This window comes from Urocampus carinirostris, chromosome 9 (genome assembly GCF_059441175.1).
Source record: "Urocampus carinirostris isolate Australia breed hairy pipefish chromosome 9, RoL_Ucar_1.0, whole genome shotgun sequence".
Taxonomy (NCBI): domain Eukaryota; kingdom Metazoa; phylum Chordata; class Actinopteri; order Syngnathiformes; family Syngnathidae; genus Urocampus; species Urocampus carinirostris.
The window spans coordinates 39,929,883-39,951,151 of record NC_142357.1 but is presented as its reverse complement, the minus strand read 5'-3'; the positions used below and the strand labels follow the sequence as shown (position 1 = coordinate 39,951,151).

General features: G+C 46.7%; 2 protein-coding genes across 4 annotated transcripts; one reads left to right on the top strand and one right to left on the bottom strand.

Moving 5' to 3' along the window:
• Positions 1 to 258: 258 nt before the first annotated feature.
• Positions 259 to 7,925, top strand: noa1 (nitric oxide associated 1). Of its 2 annotated transcripts, none has more exons than XR_015851303.1 (9): positions 259 to 495; positions 1,550 to 2,440; positions 3,456 to 3,632; positions 4,813 to 4,920; positions 5,174 to 5,268; positions 5,338 to 5,469; positions 6,796 to 6,912; positions 6,973 to 7,189; positions 7,638 to 7,784. XR_015851303.1 is itself a non-coding variant. In XM_088343819.1 (9 exons), exons 1-9 carry the CDS (start codon positions 288 to 290, stop codon positions 7,877 to 7,879), a joined length of 2,088 nt encoding a protein of 695 aa, XP_088199945.1. In that variant the 5' UTR covers positions 259 to 287; the 3' UTR covers positions 7,880 to 7,925. The 2 variants fall into 2 exon arrangements, 1 of the variants encoding a protein (XP_088199945.1); XM_088343819.1 differs by having other exon boundaries at positions 6,973 to 7,090; positions 7,638 to 7,925.
• A 48-nt stretch (positions 7,926 to 7,973) lies between these two features.
• On the bottom strand, positions 7,974 to 19,754 carry rest (RE1-silencing transcription factor). 2 transcript variants are annotated; one of them, XM_088343818.1, is made up of 7 exons: positions 19,586 to 19,754; positions 17,817 to 18,010; positions 15,833 to 16,315; positions 14,213 to 14,373; positions 14,046 to 14,129; positions 10,328 to 11,757; positions 7,974 to 10,285 (listed from the first exon to the last, which is right to left on the bottom strand). In XM_088343818.1, exons 2-7 carry the CDS (start codon positions 17,999 to 18,001, stop codon positions 10,085 to 10,087), a joined length of 2,544 nt encoding a protein of 847 aa, XP_088199944.1. In that variant the 5' UTR covers positions 18,002 to 18,010; positions 19,586 to 19,754; the 3' UTR covers positions 7,974 to 10,084. The 2 variants fall into 2 exon arrangements, with proteins under 2 accessions (XP_088199944.1, XP_088199943.1); XM_088343817.1 differs by having other exon boundaries at positions 7,974 to 11,757.
• Positions 19,755 to 21,269: the final 1,515 nt, after the last annotated feature.

The following is a 21,269-nucleotide window of genomic DNA, read 5'->3' as shown; positions in this document are numbered from 1 at the left end:
GAATCCGTAAGTCGAATGTAAAAATGAAAAGGGGTCGCTGTACCTTTAAGAACCAAAAGCTTGGCCTCCGTTGCCCCGGTAACCCGGAAGCACGGCAGACATACGCACAACTGTAGGGAGCATTTCCTGGATTTTATTTTGTATTTGAAAAATGCATTTCAACGTTTCTTCACATGATAACCAAACGTAAAACAAAAAAATCAGATAAAGATAGCGAGAGTTTTGTGAGAAATCCTGACGATGACCACTTCCGCTCCAATGACGTCACCGCCGTGTCAAGCAGAAGCATGTTCAAGATGGCGCGCGTGGCCGCTACCTTTCGCTTCTTGTCGCGGTGCTCACCTCGGTGGAGAGGCTCACTTCCCTGTACGGCGGCCGCTTCGGGACGAGCGTCGAGACGCTCGACGGACGCCAGGATCATCCCGCGCGGCTTCCCGCCGACCTGCACGGTGGACCCTCGCCTAGAAGAACGCTTCTGCTTCGAGGACATCGCAGGTCAGAAGTGCGCATGCGCGACCTTTCCTCTCCACTTTCGTCAACAAACGCGTCTCGCGCTACTTTCGAGGTTTTCTTTCTCTGTGAAGAGCTCCTAAGATAGCCTAGTACAGGGCTCTCCGAGGTGGAGCTGTCTAAGGGGTCCTCCTCCGTGGTAAAAGCGATCCGACTGTTTTCTCAACCGCATCAGTCTTTCTTATTCCACTTTTGTTTCAAAAGGAACGGCTCGCCTCTTCTTTACACTTGACACCGACCCTATCGAACGGATGCACCGGATATTAAACGATAAAAATGTCAACGTTCTTAGCGCGCAGGAGATACAGTACCCGTGTGTTTCTTATTCAGGGTGTGTGCTGGGTGAGCTCTCACAGCGCCACCACACGCCGGTAGCGGCGGAAAGAAGCGCTACAATACTTTGCTGTACTCGCGCACGATACAAAATCCACGTTACAGCAACGTCCGGATATTTTTCCACATCCTGAAAAAAAACGTTTGTATTTATCGTTTTGCTTAAGTCGAACGGTCGTAAGTAGGGGAGCGTCTGTATCATATAGCGGGTGACGCATCACTTTTTAGAATCTTGGCAAGAATTTGACATATTCATCAAGGCTTCGATGGCCATTTGAAGATCATTTTATGAAACGGGAGGACTTTAAGCAAGAAATCTACCACATGAATGGCTACTATCTCACTGTTCAGTCAATACAGGTGAATGAGAAGACAATATAGCTTACGCGTAAAATCGGGTTGATTAAAACAATGCCACGTATCAAGAAAGTCCAAGAAAATGCTGGAAAACACGACACTCCTTTTTCACGCCATTGTCAATCGATGTGCCGCATGTTTCTCTAGCCTGGTTGTTAGCCCGAACGGCTGTAGAGAATGAATCGCCATAGTAACTCTGCCTAGCTTTATTTAACCTGCTTTTATGGAACTGACTTCAGACTAAATTAAGCCAAGCTAAGAAACATTGCCTGATTTTACCCTTGACTTTGGTAAGGTCCAATCATTGCTTTTGTTTTTCCGTCCCCGATACCGTTTTGTGTTCTTTCAGATCACGAGGAAGAACCGTTTTTGGCGGACGGCGGTCCGAAGGGGGTTCGGCTCGGTCCGGCACCTTCTCGGCGGGTCCGCAAAGAGTCGCGCTCCCAAAGTTCTAACGAGTCCGTCGGACCCGGCCTCGGGGTAGATTCCTCCGTTCGGTTCCACGACGTGGACTTCCCTCCGCGTCTCGAAGTCCCGGTTTCAGGGAGGAAAAAGAGGACGGGACGCCAGAACCGGACCGAGGGGGAGGAGCTCGTCGGCGACGTTAGCTGTTCGGGTTGCGGCGCCCCCCTGCACTGCCTTCGCGAGACCGCCCCGGGTTTCCTGCCCGGCGAGAAGCTCCGAGCGCTGCTCCGGGACGACCGCCTCGACAGCGCCACCTGCCACCGATGCCATCTGCTGCAACACCACCGAACCACTCTGGACCTGGAGGTGACCAAGGACGAATTCCGGCAGGTGGTGCAAAAGATCCGTTCTCAAAAGGCGCTGGTCCTCCTCGTCGTGGACCTCCTGGACCTGCCGGACTCGGTGATCCCGGATCTTCCGGACTTGGTGGGCCCCAACAAGCGCGTGGTGGTCCTGGGCAACAAGATAGACCTGATTCCGGGCGACGCGCCCAATTATTTGCAACGGATCCGACGCCGCTTGGAGCAGTTGTGTCGGGACGTGGGTTTGGGTCCCCAGTTGAGCGAAGTCCACCTGATCAGCGCCAAGACGGGTTTCGGAGTGGAGGATATGATTTCCGCTCTGCAGAAGTCCTGGAGGTACAAAGGCGACGTTTATTTGGTGGGCGGGGCCAACACCGGCAAGTCCACGCTCTTCAACGCGCTGCTCAAGTCCGATTACTGCAAGTCCAGAGCTTCCGACGTCGTCGGCAGAGCCACCGTGTCGCCCTGGCCCGGTGAGACCCGAAACGAGTTCGGCCCGGACCGGAAACGACGCGAGATCTGGTCCACGGTCTTCGATCTTGCCCCCCAATAAAACAAAAAATTACCAGAAAATGATAGCGATACGAACAAAAAAACCCAAGTGAAATTGGACCAAAAAACAGGGTTCTGCGGATCCATGAAAAGTCTTAAAAGGTATCAAATTCGTGATTCTAAAAACGAGATCAAATATTTACAATCCAATTTTCCAAAGTCTTCGAAATGTGAACACGTGAGTATTATTTAAATACGATCGAACAAAAGATGTCTTTTGACTTTGTCGGCAAGATGGCGTGACCGCAACATTGGAACTTTATAACGGCGATGCGCTTTCGGTCGGACGCGTGTCTTAGGTCAACCCGCACTACACACGAGAACGTCGGTTAGAACTTCATGCGGCGTAGCTGTCCGACAAACATTTTTTGGCCACGGCTAAAAGCTGTGCCGGCTCACGTGTACCAGGCACTCTATATTATTGTGGGTCTTGTTATTTTTTGTCGACTTGGTCTTAAATTGGATTTCATAATGCTTTAAGTAAGTCTTAAGAAGTCTTCAATTGAACTTGCCTTAAGCTGTAGGAACCTTGAAAAAAGCGACCAGGAATGTCCCCCCCAAAAAATTAAAAAATAAGACTGAAAAACGAACAAAAATTGACCCCAAAACGGCCTAAAATTGACCATAAAACGACCAAAGCATGCCAAAAAGACCCTCAAAATAACGAACCAAAATTTACTAAATATGACCTAAACATAAAAAGATCACAGATTGACTATAAACGACTTGTCGATGACCAAAAATAATTGACCAATGACAGAAAAGGCTACCAGAAATGACAAGTATGACCAAAAAATGACCATAAAACAATCCCAAAATGACCGCAGTACAACAAAAAACAAGCAAAAACGACCCTAAAAGGAAAATGAAATCCGACCAAAGACGGTGACGTTCTCGTGATCCGATTTCCCGGTTTGTGTTTTGCCGGTTCCGCAGGGACCACCTTGAACCTGTTAAAGTTCCCCATCATGAACCCGACGCCGTACCGTCTCTTCCGACGGCGACGGCGTTTGGGGGCGGGGTCGCCCCCGGCCGAGGACCGAGAGCCGTCGCCCCGTTGGCCAGAAGGCGTCAAAGACCTCAAAGACATCCGCCGCCTGGGATACCTGGCAGGTACGGAGCGCGGGGAGACCTTGAAAAAACCTTGGCCCGGGTCATGCGGGACCAACGCTTTCACTGAAAACTAGAGAGAGAAAAAACCCCGAAAACGATGGAAAATCATCTCAAAAAACGAACCACTAAAAATGACTTTGAAACGCTTGAAAAGTGACCTGAAAAATGAGCATAAAATCAACCCCAAAAATGACTGCAAATGGCCCTAGACAGGCCAAAAATCTGACCGGAGGAAAAAGGACTGATGTATGACCAAAAACTGGATTGGGAAAAACAAACAATTAAAATGACCCAACAAACAACCAATATTTGACCCAAAACTGGACGAAAACAAAACCAACTCGAGCAATTTGAATGACAACAAAAATACAACCCAAAAAAAAAAACAGCAAAATATTTGACTGACAACAAAAACATCCCCCACCACCCCCAAAAAACAGCAAAGTTGAAGTCATGTTGATTTGTTTGGTCCTTCATCACAAGGAGTCTTAAAGGGCCGCACACTGGTTTGCTAGTTTATCAGGTAACTGTGTAATTTTGTAACTGTAATCCTGTGCAGTCCTTTGAGACATTTTTGTGATTAAGGGCTATATAAATAAATTTGACTTGACTTGACTTGACACACACCACAGACGTTTATGACGGCATCCCCTGATCTAAAACCTACACGGGGGCAAGGGAAAAAAAATACAATGCCAAAACAAAAACGACAACACAAAAGACATTTGACCCAAAAAAGACAAAAAACAAATGGAGCAATTAAAATGACCCAAAGAACAACCTATTTTTGACCAAAAACGGGCAAATGCAACAATAACAACCCAAAAATAACTAAAAGAACTGGACCCAAACAATGGGGCCAAAATACAACAGATATGATTGAAATAAATATACCGTAAACCAAAATCAAAAGATAGATATTTACTTAAAAAAAGACCAAAAACCAGACACGGTATAATCAAGCCAAAGACGAAGGGGAAAAAAGAATAGAATATCCCTTTATTGTCATTGTAACAAAATGGGTTGAACATATTGTGACAACCAAATTGGACTTGGCACTCCAGTTCACATTTAACAGTGAGGTTATAATTGACACAATAAAAAAGAGCAAGAATGTATTATCTGTGGATGAGCTAAGCCCTTCCCCTTGACCCTTCCCCTCGGCTCTGCTCCCTCCCAGGTCACGTCGGTCAAACGTTCCTTCCCCAAAGCGGACCGGAAGGTTTCCTCTTCGACGCCGACGCTTTGGCTTTCGGCCACGACCGAGACGGAGAAACGGCGCCACCCGGTGAGCGCTCTTTATCCGAGGCGGAACAAGATCCTTTGCGTCCGGATGAGACGGGGTGGCTTTCCTCCTTCCGATTCCCGTTTCTCGGATGGTCTCGGAGGCCTCCGCACACGACAGACCAGTCCACGTTTTTACAGCCCGGGCATTTCAATCGACTGTCGTTTCTCGCGGTTTACGGCCGCTTCCGGGTGTTTCTTTTCGACGCGGCCTCATTCCGGTTTTCGTTCACGTCTCGATTGTGTCCCGGCGGCAGGGAAGCCGGAGATTCGGCCCCCGAACCTGACGTACAACGAGCTCAAAGACGCCCACTGGCTGTTCGACACGCCGGGGATCGGCAAGGAAAACGACGTGAGCGGGACAGGGGGGGGTCCCGCCGGACGAAACGGCGACCGAGGCTAACGCTAACCCGGTTTGCAGATCCTGCAGCTGCTGGAGCCAGAGGAAGTCAAACGGGTGCTTCCCTCGCAGTCCCTGGTTCCCCGCACCTTTCTCTTGAAGGCCGGCAGCAGTCTTTTTGTGGGCGCGCTGGCCCGGATCGACTACCTGGAGGTGGGCGCCTTCCGTAACCCCGTTAATTGATTTGTGTTCCGTCGAATAGACCCTCAAAATAGAGAGATTGGGAAGGAAGGCTCTCTCCCGAGTCCTCTCTTTTTATGAGGCGAGAGGAGGGTTCGGAAATCCAACGGCGACGACGCGGGTGGCCAATAGCGGCCATGGCGTCGTGTTTAAAACGAGCAACGAGGGTAAGCGGTCCAAATCTGCCCTCCGTCTCCTTTATACCTGACCGATTGTAAAGACACGAGGCGCTCTGTTAAAAACGGAAGAGTCGACGGTATCGCTGCTGCGCTTGGTTATGGGGAACCTTCGGGAAGGACGCGTTGCACCGATGCGCATTATGCTGCGACGCGAAATGGAAAACGTCAACAAATGACCGGAAAACAACCGAAATCTAATCCCCAAATGTCCAACTTATGAAATAGACGGACAAGCACTCGAATATGACAAAAAAATAACAACCCAAAACCCAATAACAACAAAAAAACGCTCGGTTGTGAGAAAATTAAACAAACCCCAGCAAACCCTAATCCTCGTCCGAGACCCTTAGAGCCGTTTTGACAACTTTTGTTAAATGCAAGATGGCTGCCAACCCAAACCCATGCCACTTCATAAATGTGTCGCTGACAACATCCGATATGAGAAAGTGCCACGTTTTTCATTTAGACTGTCCGTCCTTCGAAAATGATCTACTTGCCGACGCCGTCTCCTGGCTGAAATCCTCATTGCGGCCTCTCTCAAGCTCCTTGAGTGACGCCTGCTTCCTGATCTTAGCGAGGCACGGTTAGGACAGTGACGGAAAAAAAGTGGCCATCTTGCCGCCAGCACATACAGTACCTTGTGTTATTTTGAGCCGTTCCCATCTATGATGCTTCAATGGACTGCCATAAACTGACACGAATTCTGTCGTTCTGCTCCGAAAATGAGCGCCCTTGTTTACAAAGACGGAAAGACCTCTCGAGGTAGAATCGAGTTCAATACAGACGACAAAAAAAGCTCAAATTGTTGTTTTTTGTTTTTGTTTTTTTTTGTCAATTTGTGGATATTTTAATTTATAGTTCGTGGTTTTTAAGGATTCCCTGCAAAACAAATATAAAATGACTCATTACTCAATAAATTGTACCATAATGTTTTATCAGGAGGAGGAGCCGGGTTTCTAAATAGAGCTGTCCTCTTGAAAGTGGTTTGGCATCATTTTTAAGTCCTTTTTTAAAGAAAAATGATTCTCATTTAATGCGAGGTCCAAGAGGTAGCAATAGCAACAATTTCGAGCATTTTCAAGGATTTCAAGCCCTTGTACGAACCCCCTTGTCGCCGCAGGGTGAAAAGTCTTGCTGGTTTTCGGTTTTGGCGTCGTCGCAAATCCCGCTTCACGTCACGAGCCTGGAAAAAGCCGACGCCCTTCATCAGAAACACGCCGGGGGAACGCTGCTGGGGGTGAGTGCTCGCTCGCTGGGCTCCGACGCTAACGGGTACCAACGGCGCTCCCGGGTGCAGGTGCCGGCCGGAGGGGCGGAGCGCATCAAGGACTTCCCGCCCTTGCTTCCCCGGGATGTGCGACTGGAAGGAAGAGGCCCCCTGGAGGCCGCCGCCGACATCACGCTCTCGTCTGCCGGTAGGACCGAAGCCCCCGATTGGCGGGGAGCCGGCTCGTAGAGCGATCGCGTTTGCCCATGATACGTTTCTATCCCGGAGGGAGCCAGCTCAGTGAGCCGTAATGTTTGCCCATTTGAATGTTTATCTCCAAGGGAGCCGGCTCCTCGTTGGGGGGGAACAGGCTCCCGTGATTCACTTCGAAGAGCCGGCTCCTAGAAACATTACATTCGCCGATGTCACGTCGCGATTTCAGAGGGGGCCGGCTCCCGTCGTTCATTTCCAAGAGCTGGCTCGTTGAGCCGTTAAATTGTAACGAGGCCTCGTTAAATCAAAGGGAGCCGGCGCCCGACTGGTGGGCAACCGGCTCCTTTCGTCGACTTCAAAGAGCCGTCGTGTTTGATAATGACAGGTGACTGTATGGAAAGGAGCCGGCTCCCGTCGTTCACTTCTAAGCCGGTTGTCTGCCGCGGCGTCGGCGAAGGACACACGGGCGCCCGGAAGGGACCCGGCTCCGGACGGAAGCGGGATCTGCGTCCTCTCACCTCCGCCTTTCCTCCATTCCTCAGGTTGGGTGTCGGTGACGGCGTGGGAGGACGCCGCTCCGCTGTTGCGAATCCACGAACCCCTGGCTTCCCTCTACGGACTTCGGATTCCGGCGCTCCTCCCTCACGTGGTGGTCCTGAAGGGGGCGCGCGTCCCCAAAAGCCCCGCCTACAAGACGCCCTCGGCGGCCATCTTGATGGGCGCCGCCCTGAAAGCACACAAAACCTCCAAAAAGAAAGGGACTTCTCGTGTGAAAAGCCAGTGAAGAGCTTTTTTTTTGACTACTTTATTAAAGCGCTCGGCAAAACAAAGATGTCCATTAATGTGCCTGACGGATATACCAAAAGTTGAAACAATAATGAAGTATATATATTTTATTAAGTCACATTTTCTGTGCTTGTTATAAAAAAACTAATAGGACCCAATTAAATGTCCACGAACATGCCTGAATTTGGATATAACAAAAAAAAAACGAGAACCCAATTAGATATGTCAATGCATGGGCCTGATTAAAATATCAGATGTTTAAATAATATTGAAGTGTTCGTAGATATTTTGTAGTAAATACAGTGGGACCTCGCTACTTCGCGGTTCCACATTCGCGGGTCCAAAAAATAATAGTAAAATAAAATAAAAATTTAGAAGGGGCGACGCTACTTCGCGGATTTTCCCTTATCGCGGGTGGTTTTGGTCCCCATTAACCGCGATAATCGAGGTCCCACTGTATGAACTTTTTAATCGCTAATATACCGTGCGGTTGTTTGTTGGCTCCGGGTTCACCGGAGCACCACTTCCTGTGGTGTCTCTTGGGCAATTACGGCCCCACAACGTCCGTTGGGTCTTATTTGGTCAAACGGGAATAAATAGTCATCATAAAATCATTACATTTTTTTTTTTTTAGTTTTTAAGCATTCGCGTGATGAACACACAAATCATTTTATTGCACATTAAAGAAGAAAAATGATCAAATGGCTTAAAATAATCATGAATGCATTTCAGTCAGGCATGTGAATGGGCAGCCTCTGCTGGACCAACATTTTAGGAACAGGATTGGCTAATAGCTGGTTTCAGTAAAAAAACAGCCTTTGAGTCTTCTTGGCTTCACAGATAAACCGAACTTGAGAGTGTGTCATTTTTGACCAACAGATGGCACTCTATTGTCTAATGTGAATACAAGTGCCAAGCGCACGACGTAGCAGCAAGATGCCAGACAAACATGGCGGCAACTTCTAGGTAGTGATTTCACCTAGGATTTTGTTTTTCAATGAAAAATAAAATTGGTACGATAGTTGGTGTATTTTTGCCGAGTATTCAAACGAATTGAGTTTTTTGGTACCAGTAGGAGACGCTCAATATTACAGAAAACACGTGGCTGAAGCTGACCTTCACTAAAATATTGCAAAGAGTTGAATAGGTTCCATTAAAAGGGAGTCTGTCATTTGACCACGAGATGTCGCTGTATTGTATGGTACAACCAAAATCGAGTGATAAAAAGCACGAGGCATAAAGACTATACAGACTAAAAGGAACCAAACTGCAACCATTTTTCACCAATCAAAAATAAAGAAAAAAAAAGGTTAACAGAAGAAAAAGGAAATATAATAGACATTCAAAGAAAAGAAATTGGAAAAGGGGCAAAGAAAGATAAAGAAAAAAGAATGAGAAAAAGAAAAATGAAAATCAAGAAAAGCAGCGGAAAGGCAGACAATGATGTCGGCTCCTGGCCAATGTCAGAAAAATGCAGGTATGTTAGAAAATGCACTTTATTCTTATATGTATCTATCTCCTTCCATACGTCCATCCTCTGCAGCGCTTATCCTCAGTAGGGTCGCGGGGGTGCCGGAGCCCATTCCAGCTATCCTCGGGCAGGGGGACACAGGAGATATATATATGATCTTTTTATATGGATAGACCATGTTTAATTGTCAAAGGGAAAGCGTATTATTTAGCGCCTCCGAGTGGTAAAAAAAACTCATTACAATTAAAAATCGATTTAAATGACGGGCAAAAATACATGAAATACTAATTAATGTCGAGAAATGTGCGCACTCGTTCTACATAACATGAGCCTCACCTCCAGGGAGCTGACATCATTGTCGGCCATCTTGCTGCTAAGGGTACCCGAAAAAACGTAAACCTGGCAAATGGCTAGGCAAAATGTTGCTTCTCGCTCACTTAGAGTCTCCGAAGTTTCCTTTTTAGTTGCGCGACACAATACAACAATGCGTAGTGGTCAAATATACTCGCTGTCCCTTTGAATCAAAATATTTTTTAGAACAAAAATCCTTTTATTTTCAAACCACGAGAAGGTGTTGAATATTACACACTGTCCCTTTGAAGACTTGCTGCACCTCGACGTTGATTTCTTGCCCAAAATGGCACCCCGGTCCTGAAAAGTCCCAAGTCGGATTGTCAAACGCGGACATGCTTATTATTTGGCCCCGCCTCCTTTGACCGGATCGGCCAATCGTCAGTTTCCCGCCGGCGCCTTCATGTAGTAGACGTTGACGAGATGGCGTTTGAGATGGCGGCGATATTCTGCCTCCGCCGGGAAATGGCGGTCGCAAAAGATGCAGGTCTGGCTTTTGAATCCGGTGGGCGGGGCAACCTCTCCGACGGGCGGGGCAACTTCAATGGGGGGCGTGCCAACTTCTCCAATGGGCGTGGCAACATCACTGGTAGGCGTGGCAACGTCGCTGGTGGGCGTGGCAACGTCACTCGTAGGCGAGGCAACGTCGCTGGTGGGCGTGGACGGCTCTGGCGAAGTCTTTCCGGGACGGAGGCAGTTCCCGTTGAGTCCGGAGTCGTCGCTCCCTTCGGACGCGTTGTCGCTGATATCGCCGCCCCCTTCGCTGTCCCCGCCCCCTTCGTGGCTGCTGTGCACGCCCTCGTCGTCGTCCGAAACTTTGCCGCTCTCTGCGGGAAGCGGCGATTCGGGCCCAGGGTCTGCCAGGAGGCCCTCGGCAGGACCGTCTTCGGGATCGAACGAGGCGTCCGGGTCGGTCTCGGATCTGGTCTCGGCCGTCGCGGCCGGGTTTTCTCGGGGGCCGGGAGTGCCGTTACTCTGACGCGTAGACCGGTTCCTGGCAGAGCTCCTGGTCCTCTTGGCGGGCGGGCCACCTGGGGGCTCGTGAATTTTGGCGGCGGATGCTCGGCCTCTGCTCGATTTGGGGGCTGCCACGTTTGAAAGGTCCAAAGCTGGGGTGGCTTTTCTCTTTTTGGACTTTTCTTTGGCAACCTTCTGAGGAGACTTTGAAGGGTCTCTAACGCCTTTCACTTGGACGTCTTCAGACTTCTTGATGCCGGCGGGTTCAACTTCTTCCGAATTCCTGGTCCCTACAAGTCGGACTTCTTCTGACTTTCTGAGGCCGGCGAGTTGGACATCTTTTGACTTCCTGGCACCGATGAGTTTGCCCGCTTCAGACTTCCTTGCCCCAAGGATTTTGACTTCTTCCGACTTCCTGGCACCGGCAGGCACTACTTCTTCTGATTTTCTGGTGCCAGACCCACTTCTCGTCTTGTTGTCGTTTCGGGTACGCCGACCCACCGGGGTCCTCTCGAGAAGGGCCTTTGTCGGGTCACCCGTTCCTTCGGTCGGCACCTTCTTGACTCTCCTCCTCGCTTTGGCGACGCCCGATCCCTCGTCCAGGCTTTTGTTGGTCTTCTTGTGCTTGTCCGGGAAGGTTTTCTCCCGCTCCCCTTCCGCCCCGGAAACCAGACAGACCTCGGTTTGCGTTTTTGTGCTTTTGGGGACCGACAGATTAATGGGTCCGGGAGCTTTTTCAGCAGGAAAGGGATCCCGGTCGATCAAGTCGGTTTTGGTCACATCGCCGTTCTTTTTGACCCGGAGTTTGACTTTGGAGACGTCGAGAGCAACGCGGCATCCCTGGTGCCGGGACTTGATGTGGTACTGCAGGTTGCACTTTTTGGAGGCGGCGTACTTGCAGAGCGGGCAGAGGAACTGGCGAGGGTTGAGGTGCAATTCCACGTGCTTCTTGAAGTTGCTGCGGTCGGCCGTCTTGTATTGGCAGTACGGGCACGCTAGCGGTTTAGGACCGTTGTGGACTTGGCGGGCGTGGCGGGTCACTTCGTGCTGATTGGCCGCCAGGTAGTTGCAGCTCTCGCACTTGAAAGGACGCTCGCCTGGACGCAAAAACCAAACGGGTCGCCGTCAGAGAAAGACGAGTTGATTCTGTTTTTACTATCGAGGAGAACGTACAGAAAGCTAGTTCCTTGTTTTGACAATCATGCACCGATTATTCGTCGTCACTATTGGCCAATCGTGTTGCCGTTCTTTGATATGCACACCCTCCATGGCGGATCTGATATTTCTAACCTAGAAGATTTTGTACCTTGTCTTTAGCTAGTTCTTATCCCGAGTCCTATTTCCTTGTCTAGCCTTTGAGTCCAGTCAAAATGTTATCTTACTTTTAAGTTAAGTCCTCTTTCTTCATATAGCTTTTAAGCCAAGTCCCATTTCATAGTCTAGTCGTTAAATGATGGAAAAATAAATTAATTTAACTTAAGTCAAGTCCCATTTCTTCATCTCGCTTTTAAGTCAAGTCCCATTTTATAGTTTAGCCTTTGAGTCAAGTCCCATTTCTTCACCTAGATTTAAGTTAAGTCCCATTCTCTTGTCTCGCTCAAATCCCATTTCTTTGTCTAGCTCTGTAGTTAAGTCCCATTTCCAGATTTAGGCTTGAAGTTAAGTGTCATTTCTTTGTCTATCTTTTAAGTCAAGCCCCATTTATTGTCAAGTCCCAGTTCTGATAGCTTACAATAAATAATGTAGTTGTTGTACTATTGGAAATCTGAAAAAAGATACCACGGTTGTTCCATATTTGGACTTATTGCTCACTGTTTATTTGGACTTTTATGCATCGTCTACAGCCTTCTCACTATCAGCCAATTGTCTTACTGGTTCTTGAGTGGATTTTAACAGAGGAGATTTCATTATACAATTACTTGTCTAGCTTTTGTGTCATGTCCCATTTCTTTTTCTATCTCTTTAGTCAAGTCTCATTTCTTTGTCTAGCTTTGAAGTCGAGGCTTTAAGCATTTTTCTCATTTTCCACATGTAAAGGCAAAATGAAAAAGACACAGAGACAATTTACCATCCTGCAGCGCCATTGGAATGCTTCAGAAAACAGAAACAAAGTCACAACATGAAGCTGGTTAGCATCAGAGTTAGCATGAATTAAAAGACAAACAGACTCAGATGAACTTTCTTTCCCAAGCAGGGCCACCACCACCCTAAACAAGCGCGCAAAACTGAAAATATATATAACCTACCAGATGCTTTAATATGTTGGTACTCATATCATCCCCGTGGGTACCCTCTCCCGGCTCCTAGGCTTTGTAGCGTATTATGAACTGACCGATAACGGATAATGAATAATGAATAACGAAGATAGATAAATAACCCTTAAAACCCCCCTTACTTGTTCATTTGTCATGGTAACCTTGTTATCCTGCCACAATTATTTCTTTTATGGAAACATTAGTAATGATGTTTGAATAAGCAATGTTTGTAATCTCTCAACTGGGCCATGTTGTTGGAGTGTGATGTGTTTGTGTCAAAGTTTGCTAACAATCGTTGCACAAATTGAGTAAAACCTAGTGTATAACGCTCACACAAATCTTCATCTCTTGGCAAACCATAAACATAGTTTGTACACATTTTCATGGCCATTTTTAAAAGACTTTCAAAGCCAATTTCCCCATTACCATTTAAAGAAGAAATAATACATTATATTGTTGATGATAATAATTATGGGTGAGTTGTCGTTATTGTTATCGATCCTACTATCGCCAAGGATGTATTTAAGGGTGGGTGCGGGCCAAAGAAAGTCAATTCTTCTTGAGTTCAATTTTTCTTCATTTAATGCGGAGTTTATCTGCTGAGAAACATGGCATGGATTTTAAGCATTTACAAATACTTCACCCTTACTCCACTACACAGACTGCTGTCACTGTCTTGTACCACGGACAGACTGAAGAGATCTTTTCTTCCCCATGCCATGGGGCTCTTTAACTCCACCCAGCGGAGTAAAGGCCCACATTAAACCACACCCCCTACATTGCATATTACCGTACTTTTATTGCACTGTGTATTTTATGAAGCACTATTTAAATACTCTATACAACACGCTACAGTGGTTATAAGCACGTCACATTGGGTATTTGTATATTGTATTCCCTTTGCTTTATTATTGTACTGTTCTCAGCTCAGGGATGCTGCTGGAAATGTGAATTTCCCTGCGGGGATGAATAAAGAATCTATCTATCTTAATTCAAGTACTTTCCAGAATTTGAAATTCAAACATTAAGGATCCCGAGCACTCGTACAAAGCCTGAATAAAACCCATTTTCGAGCCGATATACATTTTGAGGACGTGCGGCCAGAAGAGGCGCCGGCGAGCCCGACTCACCCGAGTGCGTCCTCATGTGCCTGGTGAGGTGAGTCTTCTGGGAACTGGAGTAGTCGCAGTAGGGGCACTGGAAAGGACGCACGCCTGCAAAAGGGGACGTTAGCCATAGCGGCCACGCAAACAGCGAATCCCCCCCCAGTCCCCCCCGCCGCGGACGGCCAACTCACCGGTATGCGTGCGGATGTGCTGCACGTAATTGCTCTTGCGGTCGGAAAAGTAGGAACATTGCGAGCAAGTGTGCAGCTTGCTAGGAAAGTGATTGCGAAGATGCTTCCTCCAATGGTATTGGCTGACTGTGCTGTAGGTGCACAGCGTGCACTTGAACACCCTGCGGGCGGCGCAAAAAAAGAATACAGTAAGGGCGGAGCCTGATGTCGAGTATGACAAATCTCTTCCTGGATGCGTTGAATCTTATTATTAAAGAAGATCATGAACTCATGGGCTGAATGGGTGGAATGATCAGGCGACGGCCTTATTCCTGATATAGTATCAAAGAGGATTTTGGGCTTATTTTCATGTGCAGCAATTACCTTAGAGAAGTAGGCGGTTTGGGCAGACGCAAGGGCTGCTTTATAGTTCGGCAAGCTGTCGCAGCAGGTCTAAAGAAAGACCTCGAGCTTGGTAGTGCGACATTTTCTTTCAAATTTCCCGCAGTTTTTTGAAGCGATCGAGTTCTTTTCAGCGGGTGTTTTTGTTCGAGATTTATACCGTAAGGGTGCCACAGAATCCAAGACACTAAGCAAAGCATCGTTAAAATCATTACCAAGTGAGTCAACAGAAACTTTAAATAAAGGAACTGATCCAAACTATCCATCCATCCGCTCATCCTGATACACTTATCATCTTAAGCAGTGTTCAGATTCAGATCTACTTTATTGTCATTCTAGTACACGTGTATACAGAACGATTTACATTTACATACATTACATTACAGAACAGTTACATTGTGCTTTATAAAAAAACTAACATTGCACACAATGGTGGTAATAAGTTTAAGATTAAGCATCAAGTTTGAATTTTCTAGCAAAGTCTGAGTGATGAATCGTGCCATACTTATACGTTCTCATCTCATTAGAAAACAGAAAACACTGACAAGCTTCATGATGAAAAAGAGGCATCATGAGGGCCACAGCAAAAAGCTGGCATCACTGAGAGCATCCTCAACATGATCCTCATGGACATGCTCACATTTTTGCACAGCAATAAAGTTTTCAAAGAAGTAAAAGTGAGTGTGTTTGTTTTCACATTTGCATTTATTTCTTGTTACAAAATATTTTCTTCTATGTCGAAAACTTCAATATTTGAATGAAGAAAAGGAAAAAAATAACGTGTTTTTTTTTAATCCGATAAATCGAAAATATAATCGTCAGATTCATCTATTATTAAAAACATTGTTAGTCGCAGCCCTAATGACAATGAACTGCAATACTGCATTGTTGTTATTTTGTTACAGCGGTATACTCTCAGTCAGTAAGGACGTCATCTTGAGGTAAGGTGACCCTTGGGGGATTTTTATCAACGCGTGACGCTACTTTGTGGATTTTCACTTTTGGCAGGGGGTTCCGTTCCCCATTAACCCCATTAACCGCATTAACCGAAAGATCACTGTGTTTGCAAGCCACCCAGGCAAACAACACCGACTCGAATTCAAACGCTGCGCCCTAAAGACCCACTTGACTCAGCAAAATCCCAGAAAATGCCAATTTCTGGTCCTGGGATCTCCACAATCGGCATAAGTGTAAAAAAGGGCAAATACGTGGCAATCGCGGTGTGTTTTATTATCCCACCTGTGGTCGTGTCCCTCCTTGGTGTGATGCTTGAGATGCGCCACGTAATGGTCGTAGCGATTCGTGTTGTAGCCGCAGCGCTCGCAGCGAATCAGGCCCTTGGCGTCGGCCGGGGGGGCCTGGCCTTCCTCCGTGGACTCGGCCTCCCGGGCCCCGCCCCGGTTTTCCACGCGGTTGACCAGCACCATTTTGTTGGCGGCGTGAGCCCGCAAATGCTCTACAAATTCTTTTTCGTCCTGCGCTTGAAAGTGACACGGCTTGCAGTGGAAAGGCTTTTTCTTCTTGCCGGGGGCCGAAGACCGCGGCGCGGGGGCCAAAGACGGCGGGCCGGGGGCCGCCGAGACCTTATCCGGTGGCGGGGACGGGCCCCTCCAACTGGGGGCCGCCGAGCTGCCGCGGGCCTCCCGTTCCACGCTTTGTTGTCCTCCGACGGCATCACCGGGGTCCGATGATTCGGAGAATTCGCCTTTGTCGAAAGCAAACCTGCCGAAACGTCGGTTGAATTAGAACTGATTTATTGTCATTAACAACATACTGGTTGAGACTTGGAATTATCTTTATTGTCATTGCTAAAAATTGTAGTGAACATTCTCTGCAGCCAGTTTGGACATCGCACTCCAGATTGAACACGTAAAAAAAGACCACTATATGTGTCTATATTTTGTAGTGCAATCGAAAACGAAGGCTAATAAGCAAACGGGAGAACGAATAGATCCAACAGCGCTTGTTCTCAGTTAATCAGAATGCCAGGATCACGAGAGCCGGCGGATGACAATTTAGGTCGTCCATCTCTGCGTCACATGCACCTCTACTTACGAATTGATTTTGTTATGGGGGTACCTTTGTAACCTGAAACTTTTCTAAGTTGAGTGTTTTGTTTCAAATGAAATAGGAGTGAGCTTCGTCCCTTTTCCTCAGCCAAAATCTCATTTGAATTAGAGTACGAGGTGGATAAAGGCATGCACAACGTGAAGATGATAGATGGGAACCAGAAGAGAGTCATTTGTTCTACAGTAAGTGTTTGATTTTTCGGAAATTGAAGTTTACGCCGCTGTAGGGGCAGTTATAACACAGCACCCAATCGACCTCACAGCATGACGTGTAGCTCCTCTCTGCCACGTCATTTGGTATATTACCATGAAATAAAAACCTGGACAACCCTAAAAAGTTTCCAAATGGGTTCGTTCTGTCGTAAATTCTTATGAAGATATCTGCCAAGACAGCCTCAAGAAAACTTTGCTTCTTTCAAAGCATTACGTGTGCCAAGAAATAAGAGGTGACCTATTTCAATCTGGAGGTCTGTTAGAAGGGAAAACGATCAAGTGTACTGTACGTACCCCGCTTTACATTTGCAGGAAGGGTCCGTCAGAGCTGACAAAACTGATTCCATTTCTATGTGAAGTTGGTACAGCGAATGACCACTTCGTCATAGATCTCCGACATTACAAGGTTATTAGCGTCTTTGGACACCTTGATGCCATGAATAGAACTCTATGTTTAATAATTGAGAGCCTTTTCTACTTTCTTTTGAGATAAGTTTGCATCATGAAGGAAGAAATGACACGGCTATGCTATCAGGAATAGCGACTAAAATGTCGCTTCCTGTTTCGGGAACCCTATTTGCTCCGCGTGCGATACATGGATACCGTAACAATGCTGGGCGTGGCTTAGCGCTCTGTCGAATCTATTAATACAAACTACAGGTATCATCATGGTAATAACATGATACCATGAGTTGTTATTTTAGAAATGCATATCCAACTGGCGGCCTTTCGCGCCACTCGCTAGCAAAATATGCTTGAAAAAGGTTGGTGACCCCTGTGCTAAATAATACACACAGTCCCTTTAAAAGAAGAAAAAGGAAAGAATGTCAGGATAAATGGTCATCGATTATAGCTTGGAGACCGGATGAAGCGCTAATATCAGCGCAATGAAAAATAGGGGAATAACATTTAGCGTTAAGAAAATTGGCTGGCACGCTCACCCGTTGCCGTCATTGTCTTCGCTGTCGTCGAATTGGCACGCAACCGTTTTCAGCTCCATCATCTCTTTGCCGTCGGCCATGTTGCCCTCGGCGGCCGCCACGTTAGCTAGCATGACCAGTTGCGGTGCCGCCGAAGCGCGAACGTCCTCCTCCATCATGGGGAAGGCCTCCATGGTGAACGCCATCGACGCTTCCTGCACGCAAAAACAGAAACGCTCACTCAAAGAGAAAACTAAAATGGTGACCAGGCTAAACCCCCGAAAGTCCCCGCGTGAAGCTCCGACCACCAACAAACAAACCCCAAAGTCCGGCTGGAGTCTTGACACCTTTTTCCACTGACGAGTGTTAAGTTTAGTAGATACTCAAAATAAGGAGAGAAGACATCTGTGAACTTTGACCCTGTTCTTGAGGTTGTTCACCGAACCCCTATGAAATCTCCTCGCTTACAAAAAAAGAGATCCACCCTAAAGGGTGTAGTGTAGGAATCAAAGTACAGCAACACGATTAGCCGATAGAGACAATGATGTCCACATTGCATAATGGTCAAAATAACCAACAATGGTCACCCGCCCCCTTGCCATCTTCCTGCCGGGCAGGGCCGAAGCAGTGTTGTGATGTGGCTGGTAGAAATGACCTGATATTGAAAGCTTGGGTTGTTCTGAAAAATGGCCAAAAGTAATCACCCATAGCATGATTTCTGACCTCTTTAATGGCCAAAATAAAAGAAAAATTCCAAACGTCCTGTATGCGACTCAGTCAATAAAGGCTTTAATCAACGACAAAAATTCTCGACCGAGAATAGTTTGAGGTCGACGGCCGCTTTGTTTTGAAGCAAGTACAAGTCTTCGTTGTGTGAATAACACGCAATTGAATTCCATTTAGCTTTTGCTCAAAGTTTGCAACTTCTTTTTTGTTGTTTTATTGTATATTCTGGAGAAGGATTCGCAGTTAAAAATCGAGTGTGGTCAAGTCGCATTCATTTGTATAGGCTTTTAGCGCAAAAAGTCTCAAACTAACCTGAGGGTTAGAAATAACTACACTGGAGGTATTTTGACCACGCCTTTGCAGTTATTTTATTTTTTACCTCCGAACGCTCAGAGGGATCTTAGGTACGTGTTTATATTTTTTTCCGATGCCTTAGCTTATCGAAAAGACAAAATATGTCAAATACGAATTATTGTCAAGAGGTGAGCATGTACGCATCCTATTTTAGAGTGAACCCGGTTGCGTGACGTCATCGCCCTGCCCAAGTTTGTCGAGTGTGAAAAAAGCGTCGGCCATTTTGAAACAGCACCAGTGCAGTCGACAGCGCCCCGCTCTAAAAAAAAGTTCATCGGAGAGGAAAAAAAAAACAGCTGAAACAAAAATTGGGAGGGATAGGGGAGCCTTCTCCCCCGAGACATTTGTGCTAGTTCGAACGATAAAGCCAAAATGTCGTCACTCGGTTCCGACCGTGCGCTTTCTTTAGCCGCAAAACTCACTTGAAAAGTTACAAACGGGAAGCCAAAAGTCACCGCGTTCGCTTTTTGCCCGAGGGACGAAAGCGAACCCCAAAAAATGAAACAGGAAAGATAAGATTGGTGTTATTAAAAAAAAAAAATTGGTATAGTTATCAAAAAGTGTTAGCTGAAAGTGTTCGCCATGGTCCTGATCTTGGGACAGCGCCTCGGCCTCCATTTTTCTTTTCCAGAACAGACGAGCCGTCAAAGTTTTCCCGTTTGCGAGCGAGAGGCCCGTCAAAGTGTGCCCCGTGCCCCGAAGGGACTCACCCGCAGTCGGCTTCGACGCGTGGAGCGAGCGGCCAAACTTTAGAAGCCCGAGAGCAACTTTTGTCGGAAATGGCGTCGAGAAACAAGGAAAAGTTTGCGCACATTCCTACACAGCCGAGGAGAGGGCGGGGCGCGGTGTGCCTGTGACGTCATCGCGTCGGCTTCTTCCGCGGCCTACGTCCCTTCGCTGACTTCCTGTCACTCTTGAGTGTTACATTTTTAAAATTTTGTGATCTAACAAGTAGTCCCGAATGCATCTTATCCAGATATTTAAATCAAGTATTTACGAATTGAATACATTTGAGGTTTCAATGCATCAATGTATCCATCTCTCTACCTTGGTCATATCCCTCAAGAGGGGTGACCGACAGCAAGACAAACACATACGATAACAAAGAAAAGAAAAAAGGGGACAAAAATAGCAAAAAACACCATTTTTGTGGACCAGGGCTAACCCAAACGCCCAAACACCCAAACAAGCTAGGCCCCTGGGCACCCAAGTCGGTCATGCTTTCGTCCCTCCAGAAGAAACGGCACACGAGAAAGTGGCCGTGTCACTCGGGTCAGGGTGACACAACACACTCTTTTGTTTAACAGCTTTCACTGGTTTACCCCTGTCGCATCATACAAGTGCCCTGCCCATCCCTTAGAACGCATCCAAACACTCACTATCCTTTTCGCAAAACTCATTCCTATCACCAACAATCATTTTATATAGTGGTTATATTTTCCCAGCAATGTTTCTAAGTGGTGTTCATCTTATTATAACGCAAGTAAAATCCAGTCTGCAGTCTTAACAAAACATCTGTTGTGATTCCCTTACTTCGATTGGAAAACTAAGTTACATTTTTGTCAATACACCATCTTTTCCTATAAAAAACAAACTGCGGTCACACCATTTGTTGATGCCTTTGTCCTGTTCACAAGCCCAGATGATTGATTTTTTTATTTATTTATATTTTTTAATAAAAAGCCTCAAAAGACCCGCCTCTTGGTCCAAACACTCGGTCATCATCCCGCAAATGGAATTCTACACACTGCGGGACGGCGCTTCTCTACAGCAACAATATTTTGTGTGAAAAGCAGAGAGGCTGTTCAACTGCCACACTTCACGGAGTTTTCATTTTGCTCCCACATTTGCTTTAAGGCGATTGGCAAATTGGGATGACTCCTGAGTATTCATCCCTCCTTTCCCAAAATCAACCAAGAGAGCAAAACAATGTGCGTACAATGGTCAAAGAAAATGACATCAAAGTAACTTATTTTAACAGATTCAGATTCAGATCTACTTTATTGTCATTCTAGTACACGTGTATACAGAACGAAATGTCGATACATCTGTCCCGCGCAGTTTCCTTGAATGTACAGATATAAGTAAAAGTTGTATTGTATTATGGCTACGTATAGTATTTTACCATAGTGCCGATAGTGCAAGAGGAGTAGCTAACCGGATGTGCAAAATGGGCAGTCAGGTTAACAAGTCAGGTAAACATACGGTAGAAAGAATATTGTATTGTAAACATAATAGAGGGGAAAAACACTGGATGTCGTTTTGGTCTTGGCATTGATTGCTTTTTTTCTGACGTGACTGAATAATGTTCGTAGGGACAAAACAATGACTGCCCAATATTTATGGGGACGCGTTCCCTCCTTCAAAACTAAACCGTGCCCATGATGGCCAAGG

Coding starts and splice junctions, on each gene's coding strand:
- noa1 (XM_088343819.1), top strand. CDS start 288: ATGTTCAAGATGGCGCGCGTGGCCGCTACCTTTCGCTTCTTGTCGCGG. Junction 5,269..5,337: donor GGATCGGCAAGGAAAACGAC/GTGAGCGGGACA, acceptor CCCGGTTTGCAG/ATCCTGCAGCTGCTGGAGCC. Junction 7,091..7,637: donor CATCACGCTCTCGTCTGCCG/GTAGGACCGAAG, acceptor TCCATTCCTCAG/GTTGGGTGTCGGTGACGGCG.
- rest (XM_088343817.1), bottom strand. CDS start 18,001: ATGGCGTTCACCATGGAGGCCTTCCCCATGATGGAGGAGGACGTTCGC. Junction 16,316..17,816: donor GAAGACAATGACGGCAACGG/GTGAGCGTGCCA, acceptor ACGTTTCGGCAG/GTTTGCTTTCGACAAAGGCG. Junction 11,758..14,045: donor GCACATGAGGACGCACTCGG/GTGAGTCGGGCT, acceptor TTTTGCGTCCAG/GCGAGCGTCCTTTCAAGTGC.